Source organism: Oreochromis aureus, linkage group 20 (assembly GCF_013358895.1).
Source record: "Oreochromis aureus strain Israel breed Guangdong linkage group 20, ZZ_aureus, whole genome shotgun sequence".
Classification (NCBI taxonomy): domain Eukaryota; kingdom Metazoa; phylum Chordata; class Actinopteri; order Cichliformes; family Cichlidae; genus Oreochromis; species Oreochromis aureus.
The window spans coordinates 25,231,704-25,253,628 of NC_052961.1; the positions used below are offsets into that span (position 1 = coordinate 25,231,704).

Sequence of the window (21,925 nt, forward strand, 5' to 3'; positions counted from 1 at the left end):
GAGAAATGTTGTGATTGGCCTGTTCATTTTTTGAATTTATCACTGAGGAAATAACAATCATCACCTCAGTATAAAGAATAATAATCATAGCATCTATTCAAGGACTCACAAATGTCAGCAAAATTCCTGGAGTGAGACTGCTGAAACTATGGAAATGGACATGAGAGAATGAACAAAGGAGTGGAAAAAATTAGAGGGACAAACTGACCATAACAAAGAGCGGACCGAGGAGGGAAAAAAGTCCCAGCATTTTATTTCTAAAATTTTTTTGGCACTGCATATGAAACACCAGGACACGTCCACACGGTAATTAACACTTAGTATACCAGCACAAGCATAAATGTGAGCAGTGACGTCACCCATTTACATTGGTGCCCTGAAGAAATCTAAATTTGGCCTCAGGGGAAATTATATTGTATATTTGCTTCAAACCTTTAAACACATTTCACTGCTGAAATTTCAACAAATTTTTCCCTCTTTAATTAGAAAAGGCATATAGTGATAGATGAAGTCAGAGTGTGGCTCAATCTATGTCAGATTAATAAGTTTGTTAATTTGACACAATAAGTCTCATCAAATAATGTATCCTCTGTCCCACCATGCTATTTATGTGTGTTCAAAACATTTATTTCTGCTTTGATGAAAGTTTATTAGGATTTAATGTTGAGTATTGTTGTGAGGTTTACACTGTCTGATTTAAATTAATGTTTTTGGAAGGTCTCTGCTTCCCAGTTATAAACATTTGTTAGAAAAAGTAATCAAAAAATGATCCAGTGTGATTACTTAAATTACTTTGATGCTGTCATTAAAGCACTTAATGTTACCTAATTTTAGAACTGTAACTAGTAATAAACTATTATATTTCACAAGTAATCTTCCAACACTTATACGAACCAGATACCTGGCTGCAAAATATTCTGCAAACAATGTGACGTTTATGAAAATATTGACAATAACGTTGGCTGAAGTGATGCTCAACAATCCACACGAACCACTAAATGTAAATCATTAATGCAGTCTGGCTGCATGTAAACACAATTTGTAGCAAACCTGGTTTCCATGGTGGGTGTCATGTGCACAGGGAGAGACGTTTGTATTTGATGTGCATTTTATGTTTGTATTTGCTTAAGTACATGTGGAAATAAAATATATGCCAGATGAGTTCAGCTCCGCAACCCCTTCATCCCATGACCTTCTAGGGGGGATTAAAGAGGTTTCATTCACAAGAGGAAAACATTAAGAGTCTGGGCTCTGAGTTATGTTTGCCACACTTTAAAAGCCAGACTTAAAGGTGAGGTAGGTGGGAGGGGGGCTGGGAGGGATTAAAGGGGTAGTCTGTACTTCATCAGGGGTGGCAGAATCAGAAGAAGAGTCGAGGCCGCAGAAAAACAAACCCATATTTATAAAGTTAAAGCTTGCCATTAAAAGCACATTTATGTTTATGTGGTTAAAGCCGCTCATTAAATCGCACATTTGTGTTTAGGAGGGTAAGCCATCAACATTAAATATAAGAGAGGAGCTTATTTTGTTTAAACCAGTTACTAAAACACATTTTCCTGTGTTTATGGTGGTTTAAAACCATCAACTGAGGTTTTAAAGACACTCTCTATCAGATCCTGCCGTCAAAAGCACAAGTGCTTCGCATTCGTGTCCCAGCTTGTCTTTTTTCTCACTGGTTTCTATGTCAGCTATGGCATGTTTAGTTGGGGGTAGGATTAGGCATGAGCATCAGAGGTGCAGCTTATGATGAGCGGTTTAAGATGAAATCAGAGACCAAAGGATGAGATGGATTGGACATATGCAGAGGAGGGATAGTGGATATAATGGATAAAGGATCTTAAAGATGGAGCTGCCCAGCAGGCAGAAAAGAGGAAGACCACAGAGGCAGCTGATGGATGTAGTGAAGGAGGATATGCAGAGGTGGTGTGACAGAGGAGGGTGGCAGAGATAGAGAGAGGTGGAGGCAGCTGATGATGACCCATATAAGGAGCAGCTGAAGAAGAAGAATCCAATTTCTAATTTTATTATTAACATAGGAAGGGCAATTAAATCAAACTGAAAGAGGTATATAGTACAAATGAGACTCACTGACATTAGAAATCTGTAGTTGTACTAGTCCTTCATAGATATGTGCACATTGTTTTTTCCAATTACTGATTTATTTATTACTTTAGAGTTACCATCTGTGTGTGCCTGTTTGTCTGTGTCTATATGTCAGGTTGGGTATCAGACGCCACCTCTCTGGGGACATCTCAGGCCCTCCAAGGTTTGGAGGCCCATCTCCCCCCACCACTTCCCCTGCCGGTGGCGGACGCCCTCAGACATCAGTGCGTTGGTGGTTCTCTGTGTCCGGGGGTGGGCGCCCAGGTACCCACTGGCTCACTCCTTGGCGGCTGCTTATTGGGGCCTGGAGCCTGGGGCTCGCTCGGGCCACTTTGGGGATGGGGTGCCCTCGGCCTCACGGCCCGGGGCTCGGTCACTCAGGTACAGCTGGCTGCCGGCGGAGCTCACGGGCACGTCACTGCAACCCCCCCTGGCTTCTGCTCCGCGGCTGCTGAGTGACCCCTCATCTGGGACTCTCCTCAGCTCTTTCTGGGATAGTGGCGCGGCTGCCCTCTGTTGGTCTTCCTTGGTCTCTTGTGTTCTGGGGCCTCTGGATGTCTGGAGTCTTGATCTCCTCCATACCTGCTTCATGCCCTGGAGGTCGGGGCAGTGGCCCCCCACACCCTCTAGCAGATCGTTACATGAAGGAACCTTTTAAAACAAAGCGTTCATGCTCACAGGTGTACACACGGGTGATCACACACACAAACTACACCCTTTTGGCTCCTACCTCAAAGCACACTGTGCGCTGTCGATCTCACGTGCTGCACAATAATGTTTAATATTTAGTATTTACTGTCATATTCCCATATATCATTGTGATCTTGTTTATTACTCTCGTTTTCTTCTGCTTGCTTTCTTTTTTCTTTCTCAACAGGTGATCCAGGTGATCGAGGTGATATGTATTTTTTGTCTGCTTATTCTGTTGGTTTTTGTTTTTTGCCCTTTTTCCCCGTCCCTCTTCCCAGGTTTTTTTCTTTCCCTCTTTCTTTCTCCACGTTCTCTCCTCCAGTCAAGTCTGTCCCGTATTCAGCAAGTGAAAATAAAATAAACAATAAAAGGTGAATCAAATGGACCATTACGGCAAGGCTGGGATGGTCCATTTGGTAAAGTAAATCCGTTGGGCATCTTTCTTCGCCTTTAGACAATAATTCTGATGGCAAAAGAACCAAACGGGACAGGTTAAAAAAAAAAAAAAAAAAAAAAAAAAAAAAAAAAAGAGTTACCAGCTGGAAGATGATATTAAAAATGTGGTTTTATTTTGCTACAAGTTACTTTCTGTGAGACTTTGTGTTAGCAAATGAAGTCTGCCACTTCTGAAGTGCCTTTCAGCAGACTCTTGTTTGCACTGGAAATCTGAAAGGTGAATGAAATTCTTGGATAAAAGTGGACAAAATAAAAAGATCAATAACCATCCAGGACCAAAGTCAGAAGTTTTGAATTATATGTGTTCTTCCTACACAGTCACACTCACACTTTTTGAAATGTTAATTTTCTTTTCTTTTTTGCTTTTTGGCAATGCAAACCAAATTTTTGGCTCTAAAAGAATCCGCAAGCCAAAGAGAGCGAGCAGTCAGTTCCACTTCCACAGCAGCAATGCCACCAGTACTCTGTGTGTCTTGGAACGAAGGGGAAATATCACACTTCATGCAGCTGCATGTGTGCATTTCAACCCCATCCTTTACTGTTCATTTGATGCATTTCCATTTTATTAACTTTCCCCTTTTCCTCCAGTCAGTTCTCCTCATACATACTTCTGCTCTTCTATCCTTTTTTGCATGTTTGCTTTTCATATTTCACATAATTCCTGTTCTCTCAAATCCTTTCTTTCACTTTCAGTCTTTTTTCTGCACCATTCATCTCGCTGCTCCCCTTCACGTGAAGCCATAAACCTTGTGACCCTCATTTCTCAGGTGTAGTGTGAGGTGCAGTAAAATTTGTAGAGTGCATATGTGGGAGTGTGAGCAACACAAAGCGAGTGATGTGGGGATATGTAAAGGTAATTGGACTGGACACTGACTGTAAATCACAGAGGGTTTATGTTCTCTTAAAGGGAGTGTATTTCTGTTTTACCAGCTCACATATAGAGCAGAGTTCCTATGAGTGAAAGAACACACACACATCTACACACACACACAGACACACACACACACACACACACACACACACACACACACACACACACACACACACACACACACACACACACACACACACACACACACACACACACACACACACACACACACACACACACACAAAACCTGAAGGTAACTCAGGTTTTCTTAACCTATGCCTAACCTAACTGTATCCTTTACACATTAGTTGTATGGTTGGTTGAACCCAGAGAAATAAATGAACAATGAAGGAAGTGAAAAAATCAATGTGATTTGTCAGGTGGATGACAAAACCATACATTTATATAAAGAACATTTTTAGTTTTAAATGACACAATAAAGACAAGCCAGTCACAAAACAAAGAGAGAAATATATCGCCTCGGATGCATTTACATGCTTTCTCCTTACACACTTACACACCAGCACCATAAAGTGAAGCTGTTTAGCAGCAGCGAAAAAAAGGAATTGAAGCAGCTTTTTTTATAGACACTCCTGTGGACAAGTGCAGATTTATGTGTTCTGTAAATGTTCCTTATGTGTATAGTGTTATATCGCAATGGAGAAAGGGAACTCCAGAAATCTGTGTGTGTGTGTGTTTTTGTGTTGCCATCAGAGCTTGAGGATGGAGGGAGATTTACTGAGAAAGACTAATAAGAGAAGAAAAAAGGAAAGTGGAGAGATAAAAGAGAGAGGAGATGAAAAGTGGGACAGACAGAGGAAGGAAGGAAGCACTGAAGACATCAGACACTGAATGAGCGTGTGATGAAAGCAGAGCAGGGAAGTTGGAGATTAATAGGGTCATAAGGAGGCTGCCAGTGACAAAGACCAAAAGAGAAATAACTTTAGCAAATTAAAAAGAGACAGCAAGAGATAAAAGATAAACTTTAGACCTCTGTAACAACAAATTACAATACAGAAAGTTTGACTTAAAAGTGCTGAGAGAAGAAGAAAATGGTAAAGGTTTAAGTGTAAAATATAATATTTGAGAATAATAGAGTTTGTCAGCCTCTGTACCGCGCCATAGCATCAGTTAACATTTCAAAAGTCATGGATAAATTCTGCTTTATTTCAACCACGTATTATTTCCTGTTATTTTGGCAGTCGTGCCTCGAACAGTCATGCTAACTTTGGACTCTATCCTTTTCATGCAGACTTCAGACATACACAGAATAACACAAAAAGTGTGTGAACAGTTTATATTTGTATTTTTTTTCAAGTCCAGCCAAAGGTAAACATGGGAATGAATCACCTGGAATGGCCACTTGGTTAATTACATTCAGGATCAAAATCCATCTGGCAAAAAGGTCCCTGCTAATCACCTTCATCTTCATCTATGCTTGTCAGTTTGCTGCAGTTTGATGTATAACACAGATTTTCTGTAAAAGTCAACCATGTGAAACCTCACTTTACATCGATCGCTAGGTGTATTTATTCAAACCAGAGTGCACAGCACGGTTAATTAAAGCGGAGATGTGAGGATGGAGGCAGCTAGGCAACAGAAAGGCAGCGTAGCTGAAACTGATGTTCCTGTGTTTACTGCACCGCTGTGCTCACTGAGGAGGAACTCTTTTGATGCACAGAGTGAGACCTGTTGATGCCAGACCCTGAAAAAGTTTGATGTATTTATGGAGCTGTTTAACTGCAACTAAAAAGTTTATGACTTTGATACACGTCGCTCTTCTGTGGGTGGTGTTTCACCCCCAAAAACTGACAGGAGGGAAAGACCAAGGCTAGCTGTACTGTGCAGTCCCTTTCATTCTATGGTAAAGCTATTACAATGATTAAAAAAATAATTATATGTGCTGAGTTCACTTGTAATTTGAGTGCAAACGTTTGCTAAATAGAAACATTTGGAGGGACTGTATTGTATTGTAACTTTATTTTGAACAACAGAGAAAAAAAGAGAAACAAAAAAAGCAAAACAAAAGGAAAACAAAGCAATACTAATTATAAAGTACTTGCATGATCAAAAATGAGTAGGAAGAAGGATAAGCTTATTTATTCACAACCCCTTTCCACTATTTAGTAACTAGTAACATGATAACCCCAGTAACACGAGAACCCACACATATATACACATCCCTAGTGTGAAAATAGTGGGTGAGAGAACTCCCAATGAAAGCCCTGTTTCCTCCCTGTAATTTGCAAAAAACATATTTTTGAACCGCTTTTTAAACTGAGTCATGCTGAGACATTGCTTTAGTTCTTCACTTAGTCTATTCCACAGCTTCACTCCACACACAGAGATGCAAAAACTTTTTAGTGTTGTAGGGATTCAGGGATGTTTTAAATTTAATTCCCTTCTCAAATTTTATCGCCGTTCCCTTTTCTCTGACTCTCGTAGATATTCTCATGATTGCTGCTATTTCTTCTCCAGTAACAGCTTTTCTTCCTCCACTTGACAGCAACAGCTCCATTTCAAGGGTTTTAAAGAGATATTACATTAAAGAAAGTTGGAATATTAAAAACATTACAAAATCGATCTTCTTTTTTAACAATTTTAAGGTGACTCGTTTGGATCCACCTGCAGTTCTGAACTGACCCACCAGGGGCAGTGAAAATGCTTGGAAATTTAGGAAACACCTCATTGGTCGAAATGGATTCCAGCCATCCAGGTACAAAGAAAGCAATGCAGATTACATGTAATGCTGAAATACTAAAATATAATTAAACCAGTGTCTACAGAGACGGGGAGAGATTGAAAAGTAAAAATGACTTCTCAAGACACACAATTATTTTTTCATTTCTTTGATATTTGATCAAAATTTTGCTGAAAAGTTGGGTGAATAATAAATTGTGCAAATTTGCCATTACAACCTCGTAATAGAGGCAGCAAAACAAATAAATAACTAAATGTTTTTGACTTTGTTTGCTTCTATATGTCATTCAGTTCCCGGTTGCCATTTCATGTCATTGACTGGATGTGTTTTTACACAGTTTACACTTTCAGATTAGGTGTCACAAGCAACAAAAATCCTTATATTGTAGCATGCCTTAATACAGGTCTAGCAGATATTGTTTTGACATTAATTGTTAGCTTTAATTGTTTTAATGTAAACAAACAAGATCACTGAAACATGAGTATATCAGCAGTCATAGAGTGAAAGCAGCATATTTTAAAATGCTTAGACTGCTTAGATATGATGACAATTAAACCAAGATGATGTAAGCCCGAGTTATCCTACAATGGCCACTATGCAGTAAATGAGAGGTCTTGTTTTTTCCCAGTTACAGTTTTACTTGGTGCCTAATATCAAGGTACTACTTATCCAGTTGAGTGCTTTATATATACCTCTTAGGGCAAAGGCACACTGTTGGTTTGTTTATCTGGGTGTGTTAGTAAATGTAAGAAGATGGAACTGATAGCAGACGAGCTGCAGATTTCTCAAAGGACTTTTATAAGAACATGAAAGTCTGAAAAACAGAGTTTTTTCATGTTCTCTTTGGCCTGTGTTTAACTTGACCTTCCCCAATCCATCACTGTCAAACAGATGCATGAGCACACTGTGGCGATCAAAGCCAGCCTCTGGGAAAGGTCACACTAGGTTTATCCAATACTTGTGCTGCAGAGGAAATACATTATACTGCCAGTTTTTATTCATTATGACTATAAACACATCTTCTGCCATTATTGTGAATCTCTGTGCCGAAAAGTGCCAAAATACACAGCAAAATTTGTCCAAATTTGGCCGAAAAGGAAGGCTTTGATTTGAGTTCCAGTGAGCTGAGCTGTGTGAGCTGTGAGCTGTCCATTTTAGTTTTTAGTTAAACTGTGATCTGCCAGCCAGAAACCACTGGGGGCTTTAATCGGGCTCCACTGGGCACGCTCTGAATCAGCGGCTGGCTCGGTCCGGTCTGTCAACAGGGAAAGGCGGAGTTGGCTTTTGAGAGGAATATAAAGACTGAGCTGCACGGCTGAGCATCAGCGAAGCAGAAAGACTCTTAGGTATATGTTTAAAACTGAAAAAGAAAAAAGTCTAAACACTGTCAAAAAATTTTCTGGATCCAAAATAAAAACATACAAAGTAGTGGACAAGCATTTATGCTACTGTTTCATTCATTCTCAGCAATGAAGATAGATGAAAACAATGAAAACGAGAAAATTCTGAGGGCACAAGTTGACTAAATTACCCTTTTCATAAACTCTACTTTGGTAAAAAAAGAGAAAAACGAATACATAGTTTTAAGAAAAGTGCATGAAAATATATCTTTAAATTAAGTTAGCTATTGAATTAGCTATTTATTACAATAAGCTGTGGTATTTATGGGTTTAACAGCAAAATCTTAAAGTATAAATGAAAAGAACAAATCTTTCTATTTGTCTCTTAAACTGGGAAGTTTTGCTCAAGACTTAAATGCTATTAGACACCAAATTATAGTATTTAGTACCCAGCTGTGCAGTTATTCACACACGTAATTGATGCTTTCCTATCCTGCTTTTACACTGGACACAGTTTGTTATAAAGAAAATTTGCTGAAGCACATTTTCACTTGTATTTATACAAAGAGAAATACCTGTTCTGTCCATGAGATCCAAACTGGAACACAGAGACAGAGAGTCACATAAACTCACTCTCTCTCTCTCTCTCTCTCTCTCTCTCACACACACACACACCTCTCCCTCACACCTCAGCTGAAGCACTAGTTAAGCTGTTTTACAGGCTTGGTGATTATTTTGATAAGCCTTAATGATGATGGATTGACTGAGATTTAATGTAAAGGGATTTAATGTCTCATAAATTTTAAGGTGGCACCTTGTTTTTCCTTGTTTCAGAGGTTTGAAAACCATTACGCAGCGAGGGTTACAGAACATAAAACAGCCCACCTTTATGGCCCGGAGTGGGACGGCAGCAGGAGCGGGGCTGCTGTTTATCATCCCCAAGAAAAATGATATATTTGAAAAGAAATGTTCGAAATTTGGCTTACGATTTTCATTTAATCGAAAGTGATAGTTTGTTCTAAATTAAATGTTTTCCTTTGCCAGTACCCTCCACAAGTTTGATTAAGCTGGCCGGCAACCTCTGGCTCTGTGCTGCTTCCAGAGCGTGTGCTCACTGACTGAAGGTTAAAATTTGGAAAATATGATAAGTAAGCTAGAAAAAATATTATTTCAGTCAGGCAGCAGTTGACTGGAAAAGCTGTTAGCTTTGGAAATATGACTTCCAGACAGGCAGAAACACATCAAAGGTTGGAAAGTGGCATCAGCATCCATTAACAACTGTTTAAGGAAATCACACAACACAACATCTAACCGCTTTAAATTGAAATGTCATACTGTTTTTGACACTGACAGCTGTGGTTGGATGTTAACAAGCACGTTGACAGTGGTCAATATGCGTGTTATTGAACAAATCTTGCACATTTCCCCCAAATCACTTATCCAAATTAACACTGATAAAGAAAAAATAATAAAAAAAAATCTTTACTGGCAATAATTGAACCAACTGATGTCATGGAAAAAAGAACTGCTTAAAGGAGCCAGTCTGGTTTTCCTGAAACAAGATTTTAAAACACATAACATAGTGAACACCTACACTTTAGATCATGTGATGAGCTTCTTTAATATAAATTATTCTCTAACCTCTGCAACTATCACAATTACATGCTTTGTCCCAACCGTTAACATTAAAAAAAAATCCAAGTCAGTTTCAAATTCAAGAATTCCAGTCAGAACTGTCCTCATTCTAGAAACCTTAACATTCAAGAACAAACACCAACGCAGCGTAACCCCAAATCTTTCTTTTTTTATTTTAATGCATCTAAATATCATCCCACAGCACATCTCTCAGCACTCAATATGGCACCCTCACCCTCACCCCCAAACACACACTCCTCCTCCACCCTGACAGTGATGATGGATGCCGTTAAGGATGGGCGGAATCAATAAATAAACATCTGTGAATGCGGATCAGTGGGTCAAAAGGTTACAAGCCACGGCCAATGTCTGTCTGTGTGTGTTTGTGTGTTCATGACACCACCATGCTAATCTTGGTTATCGTGAGCTTCAGTGCAGGGTCTTGACCTTGGCATGCTGTGGTAACCACACAATAGTCATCACTCTGTCCCCACAGAGTGGTTGCACATCACCACACTGTTTGATTTAGTTTAATGGTGATTTTTTGATGATGGACAGGGAAAAAAATGTGCACTGAAGTGTTGGCTGTTTAGAAATAATCTTATAAACAAAAAATGTAAAACATTTTCCTCAAAAAACTGTCTCCACTCTGTGAGTTGTGAAGCTGGAGAGGCACCAATAAGAAAACAATAATACTACTAAAGCTCTATAAATTAAATAAATAAATGAAGAATTAATTAAAACCATATTATTTTCCTCACTCATAGTTAATATATGGCCTCTCTATCTATATCACAGAACAAGATACAGGCCGGGCTGCAGTCATTATTTTCCTACAGTGCTTATCAGATACTGTCATGCATAACGCATGCCTGGTATCTGCAGGAGATACTTTTGAATACATGTGTATTTAGGAATGTGAGCTACAGGAAAACTTGTTCCAACACACTATTAAACAGAATTTATGCTGGTATTTCTGTTGATAAGAAAGTCAGTGGTAGTTTGTCTCCTTGCAGGCTGTTTTATGCACTCACCTGGAAACCAGCTGAGGGTTCCCCGAGGGAGTGAAAAAAGAACAGAGGGGTGGATGATTCAGATGAGGGGGATGAGGGTGACGACAGGAAAGTTGCTCAATTGGGATTTCACCCAGGATAAAACTATCTCTGGGTCTGTTTACTCTGTGCTTACAAGGGCCAATTTTTCCTCACAGAGACGCTAAGTGAGGATTTTTTTTTTAGTATGCTATCACTTCTTTAAGCCAAGTCAAGTCACTTTTACTTATTTAGCCCATTTAAAACAAGAGGAGCTAACTCTAAGTGCTTTGCAGGCAGGCATATTTGCATTCCAGGTCCAAAAACCTACTTAGAAAACATAAAACCCCCACACAACAAATAACATGATAATAACATTATTCTTTTTTTTTATCCGGGTAAAAGTCTTATCTAATCTGTCCAAGAGGGCAGCAGAAATTAAAACAAATACAACATGTATTAGTATAACAAGTAAACAAGGAACTGATATTGAATACAGACATGTGAATACAAACATGAAAATCACATGCAATAACAGATATGCAGTAACAAGGGGTGCACTCTATCTCCTACTTAACGTGTGGGCCAATATGAATGACATGAACATCATCACACATGTAACTATTATTACCATCTACATGTTTTAAAAAAAGACTGATTAGAAATCCTTTGATTTTCCTGTAAGTTACGTTCATTTCCTCATCTCCCTGTGAATGCTGTTACATTTTCTAGTTGCACTTGTGTCATGTGCCATGTCCAACACACATAACTTAACAGTCACCAGTAATAACAGCTTAAGAACTTAAAAAAAGTTCCAGTAATTAAAAGATAAACATATGTGATAAAATTATAAAAGCACTTTAATAAAAATACTTAAAGATGTACAGAAATTAACTTTAACAGTAGAAAGAATTCAAATGAAAGTGCAGAAGGAAAATGTTCACAGTGGACTTGACCTCAGACTTGATTGATTTAAAATTGTCTGTTGTTTCACAGATTTTCTTATTACCATAAAGTATGGCAGACTATTCCCGAGCCTGGGGGCAATAACAACAAAAGCCCACTCGGCTTTAGTTTTGGGTGAGAAAGTTTGGAAGACGACCTTGTAACAGAGTACATGAAAGTACGACTCAGAGTGAGGGATAAGAATGAAGCATATGTCAAGGACAGGACACAGACGCATGCGAGTGTGTGTGTAGAAGTGTTTGGTAGCAGAGTGCAGATGTTATTCCTCGTGCATGACCTGACTTCATTCCTCCCACTACAGGATGCAGCTTCTGGGAGCAACCTGGAGTAAATTATAAATTAAACAGAGACAATTTTCTCTGAGAACAAAGAAGAGCTAGTCAACTTTTTCAAAAAAAAATTCAGCCTGAAAAGCCAAAAACATGCACACATGGAAACATGCACACATGGAAACATGCACACATGCTCTGCTAAAGAAATAATTCAAATCCGAACTGATCCACACACTGTTGGCAACAACACATTCAAATACAGCAACTCAGTTTATTTTTCTAATGTTAGACTTGTCCTTGAGCATCCACTTAGAATGTGTATTTATATATTTATTATTATATTTACAGCCTGGGATTTTTCAGACATTTATTCTCAGACTTAACAACCTGCCAGCTGCAGCAATCATCACGCACATCTGTGACATCTGTATGAAAATGATCTCACTCACACCCGGGCTCTTCTAGAAAAAATCTATATGACATGGAAACAATGCAATTAAAGTATTTCATATTTTGCATGATTTTTTTCATTGATTTATTTTTAGCACGACATCCAAAGCAGCAAAACACTAAACGCAACCACACTGAAGGGAGTAAAATGTGGATACGATCAATATAATCACTAAAACTGTCGTTAACTGACGTACTTTTCAAACAAAAAGTATCTTCTGAAAGGACTTGAAGGCAAAATAACTGATAACAGACGTGTCGGCGTTTTCCAATACGTTTAATTATATGTGAGAAAACACTCCCTGGGCATATGAAAAATCTAAATATCGTTATAGCAGGAAACTTTTGACTTTTCCATGCTGCAGTAAAGTGAAATTATCCACATTTTGAGCAGGACAAGAAGCTTTAAATGAGTTCCTCATGCAGTTCCACAGCTTAAGCTTTTTAAAAAAAAAAAATTTCTGCATAATGGAAGTCCCCATGTGGTCTCCCCAGTATGTCAGCTGTGTTTTATCCTGGTCTGGGAGTGTTTAGTGTCCAGTGGTCAGTGGCAGGGTCACAGCTTAATCAGGACAGGCAGGAGCTCTCCCTCTGCGTGTGTGTGTCAGTTCACTGCTGAGGTCAGGCTCTAATCAGTCTAAATTGAGACTGGGGGCACATATAGGTCCTAAAGGTGCCCTGCATGGTCTCTGTGTGTGTTCAGACAGTTCCCAAATGTCACCCTTTTATTAACAGCCCATATGTGCAAAAGGCCCGCGCTTCTGTTAGCTGTGTGGCTGTGTGTATTTAAAGGTGGATGAAAAAGTACAACGAGAGAAAAAAATTTGCAAGAAAACTAAAACAGAATCATTGTTGGCTCGTTAGCCTTCCAATTGAAACTACACCTAAATAGCCGTCCAGTCTGCTGGCTTGCCGAAGGAGCCCAGATGTTCATGATTATGTCTTCTGCCCTGTGATTTGAGCTAAATGAAATTAGCAAAATAACAAAGCAGAACACAAGCAAACAATGCTGCAAATTGTCGTCTCTGATGCCGAGTCCAAGGCGTCCAGGAAAAAACTATGAGCAGCATTACTCTCTTCATATCTTGATCAGTCACAATATTTAAACCACCGGCCAAATATTGCCTAGATAACTGATGTTCCTCAGCAACTCCCATCATTTCATCTGCTGCCTTCATCCACTCGGGACGGCTTTGTGTCAAACAATGTTACACTGAAAAAAAGACCATGTTGGATTTGCTTAAATTGGTTGCACACAATCGTTGTGCTTTGGCAGAAACTTAAAAAACTTAGTCAAATCAACACAACTTATTCATATTCAGTAAACCTGTGCATTCTGTGTTGATAAAACGTGATTGAAACATGTTTAGATGAAGTAAGTTGAGCTCTTGGAATATTTTAATCCTTTACCATTTTATCATTTTATCACTATTCAACTTTTACCCCGATACTACTTGGTCACTTAAATACTGCATGTTGTCTTCATATTACATAATGTTCAACAAAGTCTGGTTAACATAAAAATTGAATGGATCTACAACAACTAGCATCCTTTATACTGGTTGCAGGGGGGCTCGGGCATGACCCAGAAGTGATAGGTTAAGAGGCAGGACAGCTCTAACCAGTCTATCACATAAAGATAAAGAATTTTTTGTATGAATTTGTTGTTGACAGGTTAAATCACAATAAATAGCGATAGCATTCATGTGGTGTGTGTGTAGTTGTCTGCCTTTTGTTACTCCAGTGATTTTCCTGCAGTTTGAAATCTCATGTAATCTTGTGAATTTCATGAGTCCAGCAACTAACCACACTTACCAGATTGTATCATGTCATCTCAACAAGAACACATTAAGTTACAGATCCTACATGATTTAATTACGTTCACCATAGAAACATGAAATTATTTTGTTCAACTTACAAGTTAGACTTTTGTAAATGTAACAACCATCCAATTTCCTTTTTTTGGTATACTGAAAAAGTAGAGGCGGCTGCTCGACTTGACTGAGATGGACGCCTTCCTCAAACCACGATCCAAAGCGCGCGTGATCGCGAGATTTAACATTGCTATATTATTGACATACTTCACTCGAACATAATATGAACAATTTAATATACCCTCTCTGCATATCCTGTAGTTTCTACACTATATAGTTACACTTAACTTGCTTACATAAATCCAAGAGATGGCCACTCCCTTTTTTCAGTGTAGGATGTTCAACAACATGCACACGAATGCCAGGACCCAACCTTGCATTTTAATGAGACAGCTACACTAGCTGGGAAAGCCACATAATATAGCATTAGATGGAAATATTGCTTTCAAAAAAGTAAATTAATAAACACTACAACAAGCTTAAGAAACATACACATAAACAAATACAGCCATAGCCAAAGAAAGCCACAAAATAATGACAGAGAGCTGCATTTTGAAGAATGTGGCGAAACATTTCAGGGCTGTGTGGAAACGCTGCGCTCCCCCTTCTCGCAGATGCTGCAGCTGTTGTGAATATTTTTCTCAATGGATTTCTTTCTCTCAGTCTGGTGGAAAGCCCTCAGTGTTTGATTGCTGTTAATTCTTGTGCTTGCTCACAGCTCATACATATCTTGTTCCCGATCAGCTGGCTGTTTTGAGAAACACCTGACTGGAATGTGTGATCCCCGCTTACAATTATGCAGGTTGATCTTTCTTTGTCTAAAGTGAAAGGTGAGTAAGAGTAACATGTGCTTAATAATGTTGGCTTGTGCTGATCTTTCCTTCCTGCTTCTCCTGTGGAAAAGTGGGGAAAAAAAAGAAGTAACATGCTGTAGCCTGCTAGAAAACAGACTTCCAAATTTGGTCAAACTGACTCACTCTCATTTCAGTTTTCCCACAATTACTATTTACACTCATATCAGCAGCTCTTCATGTTAAGGTTTGCCAATTTTAGGTCATTTCCATTTTGTATAATGTCGTTGTGTGCCAAAATAAACCGCTCACTCTTTTATATTTAAAGTTTTCTTGAGCTTCTACCACTGAGTGGTACAAGATGCATCATCTAAAGGTTCAGATCCATCTTTCCAGTCCTTTGTCAGGTCTTTGGTGGATAATGGATCAAGTCTTTTGCGCAGTACATAATCATAGCTTCTAACAATTACTTTATTTGTTTTAACATCCACATACATTGTGCACTACATAGTATGTTTTTCAAACAAAATGCAGCAGCACAATGCTGTAACATCACCTCACAACAATACAGGGCTTTTTACCTGCATGTATTTTCCTCCAGGGTTTCTGTTTTCCTCCCACAGTGCAGAAACATATGTGTGAATAGGTTAAATGAAAAATAGCTGTAGGTTTGACTGACACATTGATGAGGTGATTGAAGTACTGTGCGAATGGTTGAATGTGGTGTACTGTACAGCACTTTAAGTGGCCGGTGCGACTGGAAAGGTCCAGTTTAAATGATATTTCATTTCAGTGTGTCATACTTTTTGGCAGTGCTGTGTTCACTGTCCTTGGACTGCAGAGTATCCCTGAGCTTCCCATTCTACACATTTGACACAGACTACAATTGACTGGTCATGAATATCAACACTCTCTCCCTCTGCCCCGTCACCACTGATCACTGCTTTCTTAACATCTCCACTCACTGTGCCTTTCCTAAACCATTTTGTTCATCGCTGTGCCTCGACACACGTGAGCTCCGTCCTTTGTAATTCTTTTTCACCACAAAAGATGAAACATTTACGAACCCTGTGGCATAAAAACAAAAACACCAGCTGTCTCTTTGCCTTGTGCCTCCAACTTCTCCATCCACTCTCTCTGCCCAACCTCCCACATTGTGAATTCATGAACTTCTGCTCTGCCATTCCTAATCACCACTCAAGGAGCAGCAGTGTGATTTGTCAGTGTGACGCAATGTCAGGATGATAGTAAATGGTCTTGGGTTTCATCTATACTGACAGCTCGAAGAGCATAATGTAGCCCCCCGGAGGATTTTGTGAGGTGCAAAGAAAGTCTTTCACTCATACAGTACGAATGGCGCACCTTTCAGAATGAATTATGTTGTTAAAGAGTTTTGGTGAGACTGAGAACCAGGGAGATCCATTGTGAGATTTTTGTAAAGAGAAAGCAACATGTTTGAAAACCACACCAGTGTCGTCTGTGACTGGTAATGACACTGAGGAATTCACGGGCAGCGTTAGAGAAAAGACAAGTAAAGCAGAGCAAAAGAAAATTGATTTAGTTTAATCATCTCAGCTCCCTGTAGTCCTCTCTGCCATTTCTGCTCCCAGGTCGTTCCCACTCCTTCTGACAAAAACGGGGAGCACTCATTCACCAGGATGGAAAGAGGGCTGCTGCTGCTGCTTTTACAAATTAATTAATTCAGCTCTTAAACACTCGCCCCGCTTGTGGCCTCTTGTGTTACTTTCCCACGTCTGTTTGTCCTTCTGAAAGAAGCTACATTTGAGGACCTTTGTCCAATCACGAGCCACCGAGGACTTTTGTTGAGCACTTCAACAAAACTGCCAGTCACAATGACTTCAATCACAATCGGTCACCAATTTGTAAAATCTGTTTGTACTTGTAAAGAAAATCTTAATTGTCCTTCTCTTTAGCAATTATGTAAACCTAAGAAATGCAATCATGTAATCTTTGTCAGCTTGCTTTCATTGTCATGTGAATCGTTTGTCTGCACAGTTAGTTAGCAGTGCGTTGTTGTTACACCAAAAATCTTCTCTGCATAAAGTTCAAGCAATCCTTTGTTTTATGTTAGAATAAGTCAGTTAAGATTACACAGTTATTGTTTTGACCGATGCATTTTATTAAAGAGTGCCTAAAAAAGCAATATCTGCTCCGCTTATTGATTAATGCATGAAAACAGGATTTCTGAACCATGTTTTTAGTGCAAACTGATTTCAGCCACCTTTTAATCATTAAAACAGAGAACACAGCCTCAAACTGATGTCATATTATTGGTGGCTGAAAGCAGAAAACAAACACAGCATCATCCTTGGCAGCTTCTACTGACTTACTCGAACATAGATCATCATGCACAAGTTGCATTTCTGCATGAATACCATTATACCTGATGTTTTTTTGTCTCTTTAATTTAAATACATCTGTTATATTGTTTAAAGGTACAAACATGAGAACGCACAGATACTGTTTCAGCATTTCTGGCAACAGAAAACTAAAGAATGTCAAATGGAAAAAAATCCCTCCAAACATGTTTGTGTACTAAAAGATACCGAAAAGTGCCCAAAGAGAAGGAGAAGTAGAAACATCTTTTTTCCATCAGTGAACATCAGTATTTACTCGAAATATGACCTCAATTTCACGAAGCACGATACCGCTAGAATGAGATGGAGGCTACCCCTTGTCAGCCTTATGGTCTCATTTATCTGCCGTCATTTTGCAAGTTATTTTGATAATTTGCCCAGTGATAGACTAATGTTTGTGTTACTTCACAAGAGACTTTTAAAGCAATGGTAATTACCGTGCATGTTTCTGTTCTTTGTAGTACAGACTGTGTACTGCACAATAACAGTGTGCAGTACACAGTTAGGTATCTCTCCAGTTCTTGAGAGATATTGCATTGTGGTTTTAAGTGCACTTTCAGCATGTATTCAAAAATAAGACAGTAGGTGTTGTTTGCAAAGTTTAAAAATCTCCCAAATACTGAAAAGGAACAAACGATTCATTTTAAAGAAGTATGCAAGAATATTTGTGGGCTCCACAGTGATGTTGACAAGAACTAAGAGGTGGCTCAGTGTTAGGAGCACACAGTGTGTGGGACTCTTTCCATGCTACAAACAAGCGTTTCCAAAAGACCCGGGGTTGCAGTAACACAGACACCTTGAATGGCTCTTTCTCACTCTGCCGTGACCTCTGTGTTCACTTGAAAGTTTGCTTGTGAATAGATGCACATAGGAGGAGGGGGGTATTTGAACTCCACAACTTAATTAAAATCATCACAATGGTGCTTAAGGGGTTAAAATAGAGAACTTGCTTAAAAGTGTTGTGGAGGAAAGAAATGTAAAAGGGGAGATCTTTTTGATTCATTCATAGTTCATAAATTTGTGGGTCTTTTGACGTCTTCAGTCCCTTGAGAGAGGGGCGTCTTCCTCCCTCTGTCCTGTGAAACCCACAGCTCACACAACATACACAAAAATAGCTTTTGCTACTTTTAGAAATTGGGAGCTTTTTATTTTTGTGAAAGGAATGTTCTGCAGTTTATCAGGAGTTTGCCTTGAGCCCATCAGCAGCATACAGTCCAGCTTGAGAGTCCTCAGTTTTTGCTACACGCTGCAGTAACCTTTCTGTGTTTGTTATGTGCTGCAATTGAGAAATATTTACAGAATGTGGGTGGAATTAAAGTGGGGGTTAAGATTTTATTGTTGTCCCTAAAAGTTTTACTCAGCTGTGTGTTCATGCTGTTAGAGTGCCTTCACTAGCAGATGATGATAAATTTGTACTATAAGTCATCTTCCAGGTGCGTCTGTTTGGAGAGTGCTTTGTTATGCGTAAAGAAGGGGCAGGTCACTTCTCGCTACTACAGCTCTCCCTCTCTCCCTTCTGTTGAGGCGTGGTACTTCTCTCTCCGTGGCTGCAACAGACTTCTGTGGGGCAGCTGTTGGAAGTGAACTGCTGAATCCTTTAGAGCAGAGTCAGTAAATCTTCTCACCAGCCCAGGCTCAGTCACTAAGCTGGTTGGTCAGAGAGCCATTTACGCGCTGGGGGGGGGAATTACACTTCCAAGTCAAATGCTGGCATCGTGAGAAGAAGAATCCGTCGGATTTTCCACTCTTAAATTCTGTGGGAATATTGTGTTTGACAGTTTCTGTGTACAGCTTCAGCTTAAGGCTGGAGGACATCTCCTCGGGATGATGAAGATATTTTCACCTTGCTTCATCATGATTATTGTTGCGCTACTTGTCGCCACCGTCTCTGCCACCAAATTAAACGTGCCACGGCTGAGACTGTCCCACAAAGGTAATCTATCTATCTATCTATCTATGGGCAAAAGCTCTCCATCACTATTTTATGCGCTTGGTTGTTTCCTGCTGTTCGTTTTTTTCGGGAGAAAAGTCTTGGTTGTGAAATATTTATCTGATACTTGGAGACGCTCCAATAACTGCTTCTTGTATTTTGCGCATTTTCTCCTCAAACCACTTATTGTCTCCGTGGTGGTCTGAGCTGGAAGCGCTAAATTGCTTCTTTTTTTTGGCTACTGTTTCAGGGAGTTAATGCGCTTTAGGAGACGCACATGTATGCATTTGCTGGTTCGCAGGTTGAAACAGCTTCGCAGTACAAGCCGGGTGCGCAGCAAGAGGAGAGAATTTGGCTGAGGCTCGTCTTTCTGCGGTCAGACACACCGCGGCGATCGTCTCACTGTAAAAGTTTTATAGGGAGGAGAACTGCGACGGAATAGGTACCTAAAGCGAGGATGTTTCATAATTAGGATTTTTGCTGCTAAATTGTTATCAGCACTGGAGAATTTAGCTAGACTTGGTCTTTTTATTTGTTCTTTGTTTCCTTTTTACTGCTGTCGCCCTCACAGGTGGATTTTGTGCGTCATTGTGTCCAAGCTGTTCCGCTGCCGTAATCTCAATTCTCCAACATATGACTGTACTAATTGCTTGCTTGATGATAGATTTTTTTTCTTGTTTACCAAATATTTTTCCTAAGCACTGCCATATCTTTTGGCTTGTTCCCACACAAGATCTCCTCCTTTCCTGGCTCTAATCTAAGCCCGGTTGTTGTCCATGACTCACTCAAGTTTAATGATAATGAGGCAGTAAAGTGTGCGAGTGGTTAGGTGATGCTTGACTGGATTTTTGCCAAACTATTGTCATTGTTTCGTTTCACTCAGGCCTGAGTGATTCTGTAATCATCATCAGCGCTAGATATCACACAGGATTTCCTTCTGTTCATTTTTTCAGGAGAAAAGTCACCAACTGAGCTTGCTGGTCTTCCTGTTGCCTGGACTGAAAATAAATACAGCTCAAGGGGAAGAAAGAGAGCGAGAGAGGCTCATAGAAAATAGGGAGTGGAAATGGAAGTGGTTTTTAATATTGAGGTTAAAGGGCAACAGGAGGAGCAGAAGTTAATAAATGGCATGAAAATCTGAATTTGTTTAACATTTTAGGAGAAGAGGCAGGGAGGAGATACTTCTGTTACGGAACAAATAAAGTCAGGCCCCAGGCAAACACCAGAAGTGGAAAAAGCTCATGATTGTGACTCACTCTATTTGCTCATGCAAAGCCCAGTTTGCAAATCCCATATTTTCACTTTGGTGGAGCAACAAGCAGATCCATATTGAGCCATTTTTCTTCATAGCTTGCCATCAAAAGACACTCACTTCTCATTTTATGAGCATCACATAGAGTGTGGAGAGGTCTCTGCTTATGAGATTATCATTAGGGAGCTTCCTTGCTTCCTTTCATGATGACCTCAGATTTGACCCATCACTTTACCCTATTTTACATAATTTCCCCATTGATTCAAGTCTTGCAGTTCCTCATCTGTTTTTTACAAGCAAATCTCTCATAACCTCTACATGTGTCTCATCATTTCACTCTTTAGTCTAATCTCTCCCCTGCCTCACATCTATCCTTCCCCTCTATATTGCTCTCTTGTGCTCTATCAGCTGCATATGCCATTGCAACCCCCAAAAGCCCAGAGGGTGTTTGTATTCCCAGGAGGATGTAGAGGTAATTTAGCAACAGGAAAAGCTGTCATTATCTCATTTCAATCACTTAGTTGGTAGAAGTTCAAGCAGGAAGAAGGCCATTTTTACCTCATAGGAACCATTAAAGTACTTGGATCCCTCTTCTCTTCTTAGTTTTTTTTTTCAAACACCATAGTTTGAAAAATGTATTCACAGGTTTGTTGAATTTAACAATTCAGTTAAATTAATGATAAAACATCTTTTCTACATAACACATGGCTATGGTGTCAATAGCATTTTAATGACTGTTGCAAAGTGCGCCCAGTTTCAGATGTTTTCATTTGCACATGCAAATCTTTCATTCACTTTCCTTTTTCATTTGAATGGTCTTGTGACTCGTTTCATTAGAAAAAATATATTGTAAGAATTTATTGTAGTTTATATTTTCTGAAAACGTGTTTGTGCAAAAGGAAAAATGCATGTGTTCATGTGTCTGTGAGCTGATGCTGCAGCGTTGAGGTCTGTAATGTGTGATGTGTTGGCTGGGCTCCCTGTCCTCCCAGCAAAGCATCTATACAAATCTCCCATCAAGCTTCTTTCTCTTTCTGTCTGTGTATGTCTTTCATTTGTTCTCCTCTCCCTTCAGCTGGCCCGCTTCTTTTATTCGTTCGAATTCTCTGGGTCTTGTGTGCTCACGCACTATCCCACACTGACTTTAGACACACACACACCGTGTCTAACACAATATTCACTTTG

At 39.5% G+C, this 21,925-nt stretch overlaps 1 protein-coding gene across 2 annotated transcripts in view; it reads left to right on the forward strand.

Moving 5' to 3' along the window:
- Nucleotides 1-19,096: 19,096 nt before the first annotated feature.
- sema3bl (sema domain, immunoglobulin domain (Ig), short basic domain, secreted, (semaphorin) 3bl) overlaps nucleotides 19,097-21,925 on the forward strand; it is a 60,122-nt gene continuing 57,293 nt past the window's right edge. For both annotated transcript variants that reach the window (XM_039604478.1, XM_039604479.1), the window contains exon 1: nucleotides 19,097-19,491. In XM_039604478.1, the coding sequence (XP_039460412.1) occupies nucleotides 19,383-19,491 (109 nt within the window). In that variant the 5' untranslated portion in view covers nucleotides 19,097-19,382. The remainder of the gene's footprint in view (nucleotides 19,492-21,925) is intronic.